At 40.1% G+C, this 15,216-nt stretch overlaps 2 protein-coding genes across 2 annotated transcripts in view; one reads left to right on the forward strand and one right to left on the reverse strand.

The window, feature by feature from the left end:
• The window catches only part of LOC132798436 (putative neural-cadherin 2), a 160,668-nt gene that overhangs the window by 115,968 nt on the left and 29,484 nt on the right, over positions 1-15,216 (reverse strand). The window contains exon 2 of the mRNA XM_060810289.1: positions 8,715-8,741. The gene's annotated coding sequence lies outside the window, so the exon portion shown is untranslated. The remainder of the gene's footprint in view (positions 1-8,714; positions 8,742-15,216) is intronic.
• On the forward strand, positions 1,106-5,558 carry LOC132786893 (uncharacterized). The gene is made up of 2 exons (XM_060793619.1): positions 1,106-1,907; positions 1,999-5,558. The coding sequence occupies exons 1-2, from the start codon at positions 1,106-1,108 to the stop codon at positions 5,556-5,558; spliced, it is 4,362 nt and encodes a 1,453-aa protein (XP_060649602.1).

The raw sequence follows: 15,216 nt of genomic DNA on the forward strand, positions 1-15,216 counted from the left end.
AGGCACGGATCCGGTGCCAACATTCTGAAATATTCTGTCTCATTCTGAAATATTCAGTCTCACTCTGAATTAATCAGTCTCATCGGAAACATTCAGTCTGAATCTGGAATAATATCAGTTTTTGGAGATACACATATTGTGTGTGGAGCACTTTGAAAGTTTGCAATTTGGAGTCGTGACATAACCTCAACCACGACTATGGCAAATCGGGAGGAACACGTGCCTGGAAAAGAGATGACGAGTGATGGTCAGCAATTAGATGGAGCTGCTCCTCAAGATCCAATTGGACCTGCCAATGGTTTACATGAAGCCGTTAATGTGCAGGCAGCTGTCGCGGGTTTTGAGCGCAATGGAGCAGCAAATATAGGCCGCTCATCTTCGTCATATGGAATCAGCACATCGTCGAGTTCATCAACTCCTATCCAGCATAAACCGGCAAACACACAAATGTACTTTGATAGCTCAGGATATGGCACGGTGATCAACAAGCTCCATATGGATTCATCTCGTGGAGGATTGTCAATGCCATATCAAGCGAACACTGCAGCAGCGATGGGTGATATAATCAATGGATTGCCACAGCCGGGATCAATGGGATTGCCCAGTAATCTTCAACAACCAAATGACATGCACGCTGCCAATTCATTGGCAAGGAATGGGCCTTTGACGGCCGCTCAAATCAGTGCACGACATGTCATTAGCCGAGATCTACCTACTTTCACTGGAAAGCCTGACGAATGGCTGCTGTTCATTAGCAATTATGAGCAGTCGACGGAAAGATGTGGATTCAGTAACGAGGAAAATCTTATACGCTTACAGAAGTGTCTTAAGGGCCAGGCACTGGAAGCGGTACGCGGAAAATTGATGGTGCCAGATACAGTACCGTATGCAATTGGAACATTGAGAATGCTGTATGGCCGACCAGAAATAGTGCACGCCGCGTTACAAGGAAAATTGAGAGACGAGCCAGCGATAAAGGCAGATAATTTGGACTCCGTCATTCGACTAGCCCTTGCTGTCCAAAAATTACTGCGCAACTATGTCTGCATTGGGTCTTCATGACTTTTTGCATGATCCTGTCTTGTTGAACGAATTGGTCGCAAAGATGCCGAGCAGTATGAAGTTGGACTGGGGTCGACACCGATTGGCGAATCAAAGCGTCAACATGGCCACATTCGACAATTGGCTTTTTAATGTGGCAATGTGTGCCAGTATGGTAACTCCGTATGATGTCGGACGAACGACCTCAGCCAAAGCTTCAAAAGAAAGGTTGTTTGTGCACAGTGTTAGCGACAACAATGAGGAGACTCAACAGCGACAGCATCATGGAGAATCAGAGAAGACTACATGCCCAAAATGTGGAGGCACGCACCGACTGTCGGAATGTGTCGACTTTCGAGCATTGAAAGTTAAACAGCGCTGGGAGTTTGTGAAATCGAAACGGCTATGTTTCTGTTGTTTCTGGCGGCATCTCGTACGAAACTGCAAAGCTAAAGAAACCTGTGGCGTCGATGGATGCAAATCAATTCACCACGTACTGCTGCATACCGCTGCAGGCAGTGATGGCAGAACCAAGCTGACTGGGCAAACAGTGCACCGATCTGCCAACAAGGAGGAGTCTTCAATCATGTTTCATGGAAGGACTGCGAGTAGCCCTCTCTTTCGCTATATCCCGATAACGATCCACGGCAAATCCAAATCTGTGAAAACATTTGCTTTGGCCGATGAAGGAGCTGCTTGTTCTTTAATTGAAAGATCCTTGTCTGACGAGCTCGAGCTAGAAGGACCGGCAACTCAATTGTGCCTGAAATGGACAGGTGATGTTTCTAAGGTTGAAAACAATTCGCAATCGTTGGACATCACTGTATCAACTACGAGTATGGAATCGCAGCGATACATTCTGAAAAGTGTGCGAACAGTGTCTGATCTCGACCTACCAGAGCAAAGCCTCGACCAGCAATTATTGAGTCTCGAGTCACCTCTGTACGTTGCCTATAGATCCCTATTCCAACGTACGAGCACGAATCATCATTGGACTCGACAACATTAAATGGACTATTCCGCTGGAGTTGCATGAAAGTGAAGACGACGATGTTATTGCAGCACGTTGCAGGCTTGGCTGGGCTGTTTACGGCCGCTCAGCAAAGGAATACTCATCGATTCCACGCCTGCTACATATTTGCCAATGTAGTGAGACTGGCAGTTTGGATGTTGCATTGAAAGAGTACTTTTCTTTGGAATCTCTGGGAATTGTCGCTACGATCAATCCATTACGATCCAAAGACGATGAGCGATCGATGCAAATCATGGAAGCAACGACAACGTTCTTGGCGGACGAGAAAAGGTGGCAAACTGGACTACTGTGGAGATTCGATAAAGTGGTCTTGCCTGACTCCTATGAAATGTGTCTTAAGCGTCTAAAATGTCTCGAATCAAAAATGTCGAAAGATCCGCAGTTACGCAACTTCATGGTAACGACGATGAAAAACTATAAGGAAAATCGTTACATCAGACGCCTGGATGATAGTGAGTTGGCGCGTAAAGATATAACATGGTTTCTTCCTATCTTTACAGTCACCAACCCTAACAAGAAGAAGACACGTTTAGTGTGGGACGCCGCAGCGAAGATCCAAGGAGTGTCTCTAAACGACTGCCTGCTAAAAGGTCCTGACACACTTGCATCATTGATGGGCATTCTAATACGCTTCAGAGAACGCCCAATTGCTATTTCGGGAGACATACGCGAAATGTTCCACCAAGTGAGGGTGCGACCAGAGGATCAGGCAGCTCAGAGATTCCTCTGGCGTGATGGAAACTCGCAACGGCCACCGGAGGTATACGTCATGCAAGTTATGACTTTTGGAGCATCGTGTTCACCTTCCTTGGCGAGTTACGTTTTGAAACGCAATGCTCAACGATATGAAGCTGAATATCCCGAGGCCGTAAAAGCCATTTGCGGCAACACTTTCGTCGATGACTGGCTTCAGTCTGTGGACTCAGTAGCTGAGATGACAAAGCTGGCCCAGGCTGTAAAACTAATTCATGCTGGTGGAGGATTTGACATGCGACACTGGACATCCAATTCTCAAGCAGTGGTCTGTGCTCTTGAGAATAGATATGACATGATGGACAAGCCAATTTGTTACCCAGACGTTGGTCCGGAAAAGGTTCTGGGCATGTGGTGGCAACCTGGAGAAGATTGTCTAACGTTTATGGTGAAGCCAGATACGATCGCAAAGGCTCTGGATGGTCGGCCAACTAAACGCCGCGTCCTGAGCATGATTATGACCATATTCGACCCCCTTGGAATTGTTGGATTTTTCAACATACGCGCAAAAATCATTCTGCAAAATATATGGAGGAGTGGAGTCGGATGGGATGAGCCGCTCAAGGAAGAAGACGAGGCAGACTGGCGTCGTTGGTTGGATTTGGTGCCAACGTTAAACAATCTGCGTATAGCCCGATGTTTGAAAGGAGTTAGTGCAGCTAGATGTCTGGAAATGCATACATTTGTAGACGCAAGTGTTAATGCATACGCTGCCGTCGTATACATCCGAGATGAAGTAGACGATCAAGTTCATTGCAGTCTTGTAGCGTCGAAAACAAGAGTTGCTCCATTGAAACCAATTTCGATACCTCGCATGGAACTCATGGCTGCTGTTTTGGGACTGAGGTTGGCCAGATGTATCGAGTCTGAAATGTCAGTACACGTTGACAAGAAAGTGTTCTGGACAGACTCTAGAGACGTTCTATTCTGGATACGTTCGGATGTTCGTAAGTTTCACCAATTTGTTGCACTCCGCATTGGCGAAATCTTAGAAGGATCAGATGTGAGTAACTGGAGATGGGTCCCGTCAGCGCAAAATGTGGCCGACGATGGTACCAAATGGACAAGAACGCCTGTCATTAACGAAGCGAATAGGTGGTTCAGAGGGCCTCAATTTCTATATTCGGATGACTCTCAGTGGCCGCAGATGAACATTGATGCGAGCCAACATAGCCATACTATTCTGCAACACGTCGAAGAGCAATTGGAAGCCATGTCACCTTTGAGCTGTATCTCACCAGACCCAGAAAGATTCAGCAAACTGGAGAGATTAAGAGCCGCACAGTTACGAGTATTGGATTTCTTGCGATCTATTGTCAAGAAGAGCATGGGATCGGAATTAAAGAAGTTACTATTACTTGAGCGGCCAATCGAGATGGATATCATTCTAATACGAGTGTGCCAGGAAACCGAGTATTTCAGCGAGATGAAATGCTTGAAAATGGGAAGCAGTATTATAGATCGGAAGAGCAAGCTATTTAAATGCTCTCCGTACTTGGACGAAGTGAGCATACTGCGCGTCAAGGGAAGAATCGACGTAATAGAAGGAGTCGAAGTAAACCTAAAGCGACCCATAATCCTACCAAGAAGACATCGATTTACATATCTGCTGATTGAGTCATATCATCGCCGGTACCATCATCTGTACGACGAGATCGTGGTCAATGAACTACGCCAAAAGTTCCTGATATTTGGTCTGAGAGCCTTGGTGAGAGAGGTTTCTCAAACTTGTCCAGCATGCCGGATGAGGCGCGCGCGTCCTAGGCCTCCAGAAATGGGAAGTCTACCGCGCGAGCGTTTGGCGCACCACATGGCGCCGTTCACCTATACAGGAGTGGATTACTTTGGGCCCATCGACATCGTCGTTGGACGACGGCACGAGAAGCGCTGGGGTGTTCTGTTCACATGCCTCACAATTCGCGCCGTACACCTGGATATTGCAACGTCATTGTCAACCGACTCTTTTCTTTGTATTCTAAAGGCATTTATAGCGAGACGTGGTTGCCCGCGACGAATGATGTCCGATAATGGAACTAACTTCCGAGGTGCGAGTAGAGTGTTAAAAGATGAAGTGGAGCGTATATCGACCAGGGATGTGGAGACCAAATACCCAGAAATGGAGTTCATGTTCATTCCGCCAGGCTCACCGCACATGGGCGGTGCATGGGAAAGATTGGTACGCTCAACAAAGTCCATTCTAACGGAAATCTTGCCGCCTGGTGGATTGCGAGAAGAAGTGCTTCGTGCTGCGTTGGCTGATGTGGAGGGTATTCTCAACTCACGCCCACTCACATATGTACCACTGGAATCGGCAGACTCAGAAGCGCTTACACCGAACCATTTCCTCTTGGGCCACTCTAGTGGAATTCGTGAACGAGACAGCGAAATACAAAATGGTAACAAGCTTGCCAAAGGATTCAGAATTTCGAGCCAGTTAGCCGATCAGTTCTGGAAAAGATGGATTCGAGAATATCTGCCAACGCTTACGCGCCGTACCAAATGGTTCCAACCGCCGCCAGATTCGATCGCCGTGAATGACATTGTTGTTATCGCAGATGAGAATGGCAAACGAAACAGCTGGCCCAAAGGAGTTGTGGTAGATGTTCACCGATCGAGAGACGGTCAGGTAAGGAGTGCCGTTGTACGCACTCCAGAAGGTATTATGACTCGCCCCGCCGTAAAGCTAGCCAAATTAGATTTGAAAATTGGTAATACACAACGCAAATGCTAGTGAATTACGGGGTGGGGAATGTTGGCGGGCGAACTAAATTTTCTACTGGGGCTTCGCCAGCGCATTTCCTACTGGGCATTTGTAATCGGTGATTCTCTTTTGTGCATTGGAATTTCACCGTTACGTTCGCTAGAAGTAGCAATGCAGCTGCAAATTTCGGCAGCGTGATTTAATTTGAATTTGTATTTGAGCCCAAGCAGAGGCAAATAATTGTTAACAATAAAATAGGGATTTGAAGGTGTGCGCAGAGCACGAATGTAAGTAAAAATACGAAATTATAATGAAATGTACGAAATATAATGAAAATAATAAAGATTTCAGCAAATTTTGATCCACTACAACTTGTTGTTTTCGAGTAGTGGATTGCTCGAAGTACGAGCAACGGCACACCAACCAAGGCACGGATCCGGTGCCAACAGCATGATTTAAAGTTTGACAGCATTTAAATTTAAGTCTTACATTACATTAAAGTGTATATTTCTATCAAATCTATTTTTGTGATTTTTAAAGTTTTAAATGAACATCTAGATCTCAGAAACTACAAGAGATAAAGATAAACTTTTTTTCGCTCTGATATATTTAAGTACTCTATGGTATATTTTGAAGGTAGTAATATATAAATATACCAAACAGCCTGAAGCATATTTCAGTATTTTTTCGCTATATCAACTTGGTATATTTAACGCATAATACCGCACTGTTTTAATTTTATTTTCAACGGGTAGCGGGTATTTTCGCAGTCAAGCACACTCGACTGTAGCTTTCCTCCTTGTTGTGATTAAAACGAAAGTTAATTAAAATCTCAACTGCCTTTTAATGCTGCATATTTGAGTAATAAATATATTTAAAGAAAATAAATTCTGATTGAATATGGACACAAAGGAGCATCAATAAAAATACCACCACAGGCAAATCAAAAGTGCTGTATAATAAATGATAATAGACTAGACTTTCTTTGTAATAATCTAATAACAATATATAACAAATTAAATTGCCTAAATACTGAGCAGAGATAAAAATAAATGACCAAATATATGGTCATTTAGTCTTTCGGCAAAAATAAACTCAGTAATTGGCCAATGCGAAAATACTTCAGAATTTAACAAGTAAATGCGACATGTGCACAAACACACACACACTTATGCACATACATCAGCAAAATTTTCTTGGGGAAACAGCGTGGCAAAAACTTCATGTCAAATGTGCAACGTTATATAAATTGAAATAGTTTTGTCGACAAGTCACAAAATGCATGCAAAACTTGCACAAGCAGCAGCGTTGACAATTTTCTTACTTGCTTTTTTCTTTTTGGTATTTTGTTGTATTTTGCTTTTCTTTTAATTAAACTAAACTTGGATGGCAAAAGTTGTTGTGTTTTCCAACATATCCATTGGCCCCTATGAAATGTCGAAAATGGTCGCAGCAGCAAGTGCAAATAGAAATGTCTGCGTTGGCAGTAGGCAAAAGTCATTTAAAAGTTTTAGTATGCTTGGTCAGACATGACTTAACATACGATGAATACACTTTCCACATACTACTTCAACGCACTCGTGTCGTATCGTCTTATGAATCTTCCATTTGCATATGAATACTCCTTCCTTCTCCTCTCTCGCCTCTTCAACAAGTAACAAAGTAAAACTCTTGAGCAAACTTTTTCGATATTTCGAACAATACAAAAAAAGCGAAGGAAAGGAAAGCTAAAAAAGATGGATAGAGCATGGAACTGCCCCTCAGACAATAAGTTTGCAATCCAATTACTTGGCCATTCCTTATGGTTTTCGTACTCCTTTTTTCATAGGTTTGCTTTTGGTTGCCGTCTGCATATTAAATTAGCCAGCAAATTGCTTGTGTCAGCCACAGAGACCACCTCAAACCGCCAATTTAAAATCAAATTTGATTTTGGCACGTCACAAGGGTCAACTTGCCTGCTGATGAATTGTCTGAAGTCTGATGGCCAATAGACAAAAATGCAATGCAATTCAGGTTGCGTATACGCAATGTGTTACGTGCAGAGCAAGATGTTTGGTTTAGCTAGCTGTTGTCGATCGTTGTTCTCGCTTTGGCACCTGCAGTGCAAATTTGATTTTGACAATGGGAAAACGCAATGATTTACTCACTTAAGTGTAAACTCATTTTCCACTCAACAGGAGAAGGCCACAACAACGATAACAACAATTCAGAATGCACTTCGTGCACATTGGCAGAGGGCAACAATGCGCTTTGCGCATTCCACCTTAACAACATAATGGCAATCAGCTGATGGCATTGGCACAACCTAAGCAAACCACAAACTACACATACACACACCCCGTGTTCATCTCAGTTTCGCACTCAAGTTGAAAGGCATTGTATAGAAATGTAAGGGATTTGGTTTGGCAAAAGGGGGCGATGAGCTAAAGCTAAACCGACTACAACGGTTGCCTGCCATTATTCATTTAAACCTTGGAGTGTTGCAAATGCACAGCCGACAAATAGCCGCAAGCTAAAGTAGCTTCCTATACCAACACCAACCTATAAGTTACTCTTATTTGTTTCCCCAGGACTTTTCCTCTTTTTTCTTTTTTTTGTATTTTTATTTTTGCAACTGCTTTGGGCTTTCCTGGGGTTAAAGAAGACTTCGATTTGTTTACACATTGTGTATATCTAAAATGTATATAAGCCAGGCCAGAAATTGGTTTCAATAGACAGGTAAACATGTGAGCAAATGATTGCATATACATACATACGTAGCAGATCTCTCTCAGCCTAGAGGCAATTTTTATTTTTCATTAAATTGACTGGCACAATTTGTGCTTTACATATGCAAATCCCAAATAAATTCTCTGATTTAAGCAATTTTTCAATTGTTTTTCTTAAATTTGGGTCTTAGCTTTGATCAACAAAATGATTAAAGGTAGCAAAAAAATACTTTGCTATGGGCTAGGATTTTGTAAGATAAGAAGCTACTTCCGATTTTGAATAACAAATTGATGACTTAAAGATTCAGAAACATCCGGAAATAGCTCGTCAAATATTCCTTTGTTTTTTCGCTAAGTAATTGACTTGCCCCATTCTAGCTTCACATAGTAATTTATAACTTAAACTGTGCTTTAACTACTTAATTGCTCGCTTGACAGTAAATTGCTTAGCATTAAATAATTAGAAGATATTGCTTACCATTAAAGTGTCAATTATGCGCCACAACTGCAATGAAACAAGAGAAGGGAGAAAATGGGTTAAAATTTAATTTAAATGCAATGCACATTCAATGCTGTATGAACACGTATGTATGTGCCATCAAATCGTCAATGTTTCCTTTGGCTTTTTAAAGGCAACAAAGGCAAATAATATGCTCACAATTCCGGTCAATGTTTCCTTTAAATCTTAAAGTTTAATCGTACTCTAAACACAAAAAAAAAGTAGAAAAGGAGAAAAACATTTTGTTGTGCGAGTGTACGTTGTGGCATGTCGAGGATGCCAGAGCTACAAACATGATTGTCAGACATTTGTTGTTGTGCCCATTGTTGTTGTTGTTGTTTTGCCATTTGAGATTACGGCTGTGTAGTTTAGCTGGCATGCTGAGAGCGAGCGGAAGCGAGACCGAGGAAGACCGACACATGCCTACAAGCTTATTTATAATAAAAAATCATACATGGCCGCACAGACAATGAGACAATAGACAACGACTCCGCCGCACTGACGTTGCTGACGACGCGGCAACAACAAAATAAATATATATATATATATATAAAGTTGAGCTGGAGGCAGAGAGATGAAAGTCCCGCCCATGAGTCGACTGTCGACTGTGCTGAATGTCAGCCAGGGACTCAGATGCTCGAACTGAGGTTGAGCCATCATTAACTGCGTGCCTTTCAACTGCCAGCTAGGGGAGTTATGTAAGCCTCAAACACACCCACACACACACACTCACGTACACTCATGCCTTTGCACACCTCATCTAACCATTCATTGACATCATTTCTCTGCTGTAGATAACATTCAGTCAAATGCTCTGTGGATTATCCCACAACCAGTGCAAGAGGCAGAGTGGTAAGTATAATGAAATTTTCGAAATATCTATGATGATTTGTGGTTGCCATGATTGTCGGCCTCTACACTCACACACTAATACACCTCTCAAAATCTGAGTGTGAGTGTGCATGTGTGTGTATGTCGACACTTTCGTGTTTATTCCCCCATCTCTGCACAAACAATATACAATATTGTGAGAAGGGCTTTGGCCTTTAGTTTCCGGCCATTCAAAGTGACTGAAGTCACACTCGAAGCTTTTGCCCCACACTCACACTCACACACACACACACATATGCAACATTGTTTTGGTTTCTGGCTATAGCCAATCTGTGCCGCCATGTGGCAGCTGTGGTTGGGCCACTTGGCCCCTGGTTTTTGCCAGCCAACATGATGCTAACATGATTGTCATTAATTTTTGGCAAATTGAAATTATGCCTCACCACACACACACACACACACAGAAACCTTTTTCCCTTTAAATTATACCTCAGTAATCACTTTCATACAACATAAAGGATATGTTTTATGACAGTCATTAGATAAGTTGTCTGGCGAATTTAGTTACTTGGGTCATTGTTATGGTACATGCATTGTTGTGTATAAAGTAATTAAAGTAATGGTTGTTCTTAAGAAATAAATACATCTTAAATAAATAATTAAAATAAGAGCTTTATGCTGGCCTTGTACGTAGTTCATAGGTTGTAAAAAGGGACAACTATATAAAATTAGTTAATTTACAAAATATACGAAAATGTGCTTTGATGCATTTCTCTGCTTTTTAGCGTATCTGCTAGTCAAGTAATTGAAGCTGCGTTAGCTAATGAATTTCACTTAGAAGTCGTAACTTGCATTGTCTAAGACATATACTATATGCCGTGTTGTTGTTTTTTTTTGTCTGCTAGTATTTTTAATTTTTAACTTGGCAAGCCAAAATTCTCTTTAATGTTTTACTATTTGTTTCTCTGTCCATTGCATTGAAATCTGAAACGAGATTTTAATGGCACTTTTTTTAATGCATTTATCGCAACATTTTTCAATATTTGACTTGGCTGCACTGAGCAGCTCAGTGGGCGTGACACTGGGCATAAATTCAAACTGGCAGCAAAAATAATTTTATTATTTATGATGATGACGACAGCGGCGCAACGAAAACGACAACGACACAAGGAATCGTAACAGGGCTTGCTAGAAGCAATTGCAAGAGCTGGAGCTGGAGTCGAAGCTGAAGCGGATGGAGTAGGAAGTGTTCAAAAAGTTGTAACGGAATTATTGTAAAATTTTGTGGAAAATATACAACATATATAACGAATATGCACATTCGGAATGTCAGCCAGCATCGAGCTTGAAATGCCAAGCTAGACCTACAACAAGTTTGGACTCTCCCCCAGTTTTTGGAGTTGTGCTGCGAGTGAAAATCGAGGTTGAGGTTGGGGTTGGGGTTGGGGTTGAGGCTGTGGCTTGGGTCTTGCTCGGTGCAATCATAAATTTTTGTGTGGCATGCAAAATAACGTAATAACATTAAATATGCAAATGCCTTTTGTCAGCCATGCATTTACACATGGCAAACACATATACATACATGCATACATACATACACATAGTATAACACACATTCGAATATAAGATGCAGTGGCGTTTATTAAAAAAACATTTTTCGGGGGTCAACATTCGTCACAACTTTGTTGCAGCAGTGGAGTATATTAAAGTCAATGAAGAACAGAACTTATAACTTTAATTGGTTTTTAATTTTAAATTAAGTACAGGCTGCTTGAAATGTCAAGAGCTTATATTTGTCTAGAAAAGGAAATGCAAAAAAAAATGTAATAACAAACCATTCAATAGTAACTAAGAATTATTATATATTAAGCATATAAAATTAATACGATTTTCTATAAAAGAAAATATATTTAAATGCCTAGAAACTGCAATTTAAAAATAAATAGTTTAATAACGAAATATTTAAAGTGTTGTATTATTTTTGTCTAATAGATTAAAATAATAATAGATAATGAATAAGCTTTATCGCCGGTTTTTTTGTTTTCTAAATTCAAAGAAAACATATCAACTGTCTACGAAAAGATTTTCGAAATAAATATCTAAATAACAAACTTTTAAATTTATTTTTTATATCTTGTATTAGTAATTTATTTGCTTAAAGACAAAAGTATATACAATAATATGTATTTATTATAGTATATATTAGTTTTGAAAGGCTAAGAAAATATATTAAATATAAATTCTAAATTAATGACAAACTTTTTAAAGGCAAATCTTTTTTTTGTAAATTTGTTTAATTTTAAAGTTTCTCCATAGAATTCAATATAAAATAAAAATATTTTAAGTCTTTGTTATCTCTTCCACTACTTCTATGACATTGTAGGACGTAATATATTTAATTTGATAGACTCCTGCTTTGAATCTGCATTTTTGCGACGCCACTGTAAGCATGGCGAAAAATGCCGGAATTGAGCACATTTAGTTACGAGTGTGTGTACGATTTACTATATATATATATATAGTATGTGTACTCATTCATACGATTTGCAATGTTGGTTGCTCCTTGCAAATCTTTCATCTCCTATCCTATCTTTATCTTCTTGCAACTCCCTTGACATTTTCGTGCCCATCTTCCAGTTGCTGCCCCATCTTCATCTCCATCTCCATCTCCATCTTCGACTTGCAACGCAGTCGACTTCATCACACACATTTTGCAATTTGCATAAAGTGAAAATGATGCACATTTCTGTTTTTCTACGACAATTTGCCTTTATTGATTTTCTTTGATTTTCTTTACACACACTCACACACATACACACATAACACACGCGTTTTCATTCACTTAGACTCGCCGTTACAGTGCCTCGACTGGGTCTCAAGAAGCTCACTTCGTGCTGCTTTACATGTGTTTTGAATGACGTTGAGTGCTGCTATGCAAACATTTTCTAACGAACACTTAGTGCAAATAGATTGAACACAAGCACCAGTCTCTATCTATGTATGTGTGTGTATTCGTATGTATTTTTTTGCATAGCACAGACATTTTCTATTCGCTCTCATTTTATTGCATGCCAATTACTTCTTATATTTTTTGCGACTGCAGTTGAATTTCATTAGAATTCCAGAGTTGTTAAATCAAAGTTGACATTACATTTTATTCGCAATTCCTATTGCCAAACAAATATTGCAAAGAATTTTGATTAGGCTGCAGGCCGAAATAACAATTGAGAAGAGTTTGAATACTTTTTTCTTCGGCAATCTTTAACAATTTGTTAAGAACCACATAAAAAGCATAAGTTTCTTTTCATAGGCTTACTCAGCTCTATTTTTTGCTGCCCATTTTTGCTCTTTCACAATTCGAGAAATATGCATCGAGAATTCCGACATGCATTTCAAAACTTGGTCCGTATTTGCAGTTTGCTGCTCTTCAAGCCTTCTGAGCTTCTAATTTGGGACAACAATATTTGTTGGCACAGTCTGTGCTGCCCCCTTCTAATATGTGTGGTATGTGTGTGTGCACATTGAAACTTTGGATTGTAAGAAATAACTTTGCAAACATTTTGCAGTCAGGCGGCAGAGGAAAGCACACAGAGTGCAACAGTCTTTGGCATTTTCGCATATTGGTCAATAAAGCGTGCTCAAAATATTTGCCAATGCAAATTCTGAATATTACCTATCAAATAAAGTTTGCCCAACACACACTCACACACGCATACGTACATTGAGTACACACAAATTGGCAAACTGTTGAGAAATCGGAGAAATTACATGTTGCATTTTTTTCTTGGAGAGCGTGTTGAACTTTGTCAACTCTTAATTGATTCAATCGGCTGTGCATATTGCAGTTCATGTAAGTCAACACTGACTAAATACCACCACAAAATACCAACAAGAAATCTGTGAACTTTACAGATTGAAACATGCACGCACATATTGCCAATACATAGCTAGAAGTGTGTGTAAGTGCCTTACGTACACTTACACAGAGGCAAATTCAACTGAGATGACACACATTTTGGCTGTTGAAATTAGTTTTGGTTGGCAGTTTATCAGCATTACTCATTAGGTGGTACTTCAAATGTGTAAACAGAGAAGGAATCCGAGTAATGCAGCTCCAACATCTGGCATTAATATTAGAGTTCTCTACTTCTGCCTTTAAAACAATCTGACAATTGAAAACAATTATTTTAAGGAAATATTTTTCCATCAAAATGTTTAATAAAATAAAACAGAAAATGTTTTCAATTAGTTTTATTAACGATCAACACACAAATCATTTCTAAATTTTCTGCGTTATTGTGCGATTAAAATCTAATAGAATAGCACAAAATAGACTTTAATTTAAATAACCAAAACTAAATAATTAAACACTTTGGTATTTTAGTTCTATACGTTTTCTTTATTGCTGCCACTCACTGTCAGATCACACTACTAATTAGCTGACTCTATTAACTCTAAGGTCAATATCAGTTCCGATACACATTATTAATCAAAATTTATATATGGAAAATATATCCTTGTGGCATTTGCTATGTAATTCCTAACACAAAATGCATATAGCAATATCTAATATTGGCAAAAATTTCATAGCGTAAGAATATCTAGAAGTATTGATGGTCTGTCAACTATTCGTTCCAAAAGTAGTTTCCAGGAAGCTCTCACATTTAAAGCGAAGCGTAATTTCAGAAATAGCAAAACGATTACAACTTTAGAAGAGAGTTTGAGCTAATGTGAAGCTATGTCAACCGTTAATTGCCAGCGATGTCTCTTTTTGGTATGCTAATTTATGCCGATGTGCCACACTTGCTCAACGCTCATTTGCCATTTCGCTGAGCCATTCGATTTGACCACATTCACATTCTCATTCGCATTCACATTCGTAGTCGCATCCACATCCGCATTCACAATTCACCATTCAACATACAGCATTCAGCGCCAGTCTTCGCACGCTGGCTTTCACAATCAACCACTTGGCAGGCCATAAATTTAACACACACCTAACCGCAATAGTGCCATGTGCACTCATATAGAGAGCGGAGAGCGAGGGGAAGAATGAATGAGAGGAAGAACTGCCACATCCACACGGAAACCAAATCATTAGCCAGAAAAATTGACCAGGCTGCCAGGCTGTCGACAGGATACGCGACCCGGTCACACACACACACACACACTTTGCATCCGCGAATATTGAATTTTTGGACAGTGAGGAATAATTTTTCGTAGCTAACCGAAAAGCAACGCAGTTTGGCGACCGCATCCGCTTCTTTTCTCCCCCCACCCTATCTCTCCGTAACGAAGGCCAACCCATAATTATCTAACCAAAAATATGTGCCAGCAAATTTACAAACACACATACACACATCTACATACATACACACACAATCTACCCACAACCCACAAAGAGGTCAACCAGCTGCAAACAGTTGAACAAATTTAACATGCATTTTTCGTTGCTTCACAGCGGTCACATCTATGGATGATGTCGCTGTGATTTGTATATTGTGGCTAAGCATTTATTTCAATTAGTATACATGCAAAAACTATTCAAAATTTTGAGGAGACTGACAGAGCCAAAGCATCAAGTTTTAAGTATAAAAACATTATCTTTAGAATGTGTACAAAGAAGGGGATCTAAAAGCTGCGGTTCTCT

Source organism: Drosophila nasuta, chromosome 2L, assembly GCF_023558535.2.
Source record: "Drosophila nasuta strain 15112-1781.00 chromosome 2L, ASM2355853v1, whole genome shotgun sequence".
Lineage (NCBI taxonomy): Eukaryota > Metazoa > Arthropoda > Insecta > Diptera > Drosophilidae > Drosophila > Drosophila nasuta.

Coding starts and splice junctions, on each gene's coding strand:
- LOC132786893 (XM_060793619.1), top strand. CDS start 1,106: ATGCCGAGCAGTATGAAGTTGGACTGGGGTCGACACCGATTGGCGAAT. Junction 1,908..1,998: donor GCAGCGATACATTCTGAAAA/GTGTGCGAACAG, acceptor CGTTGCCTATAG/ATCCCTATTCCAACGTACGA.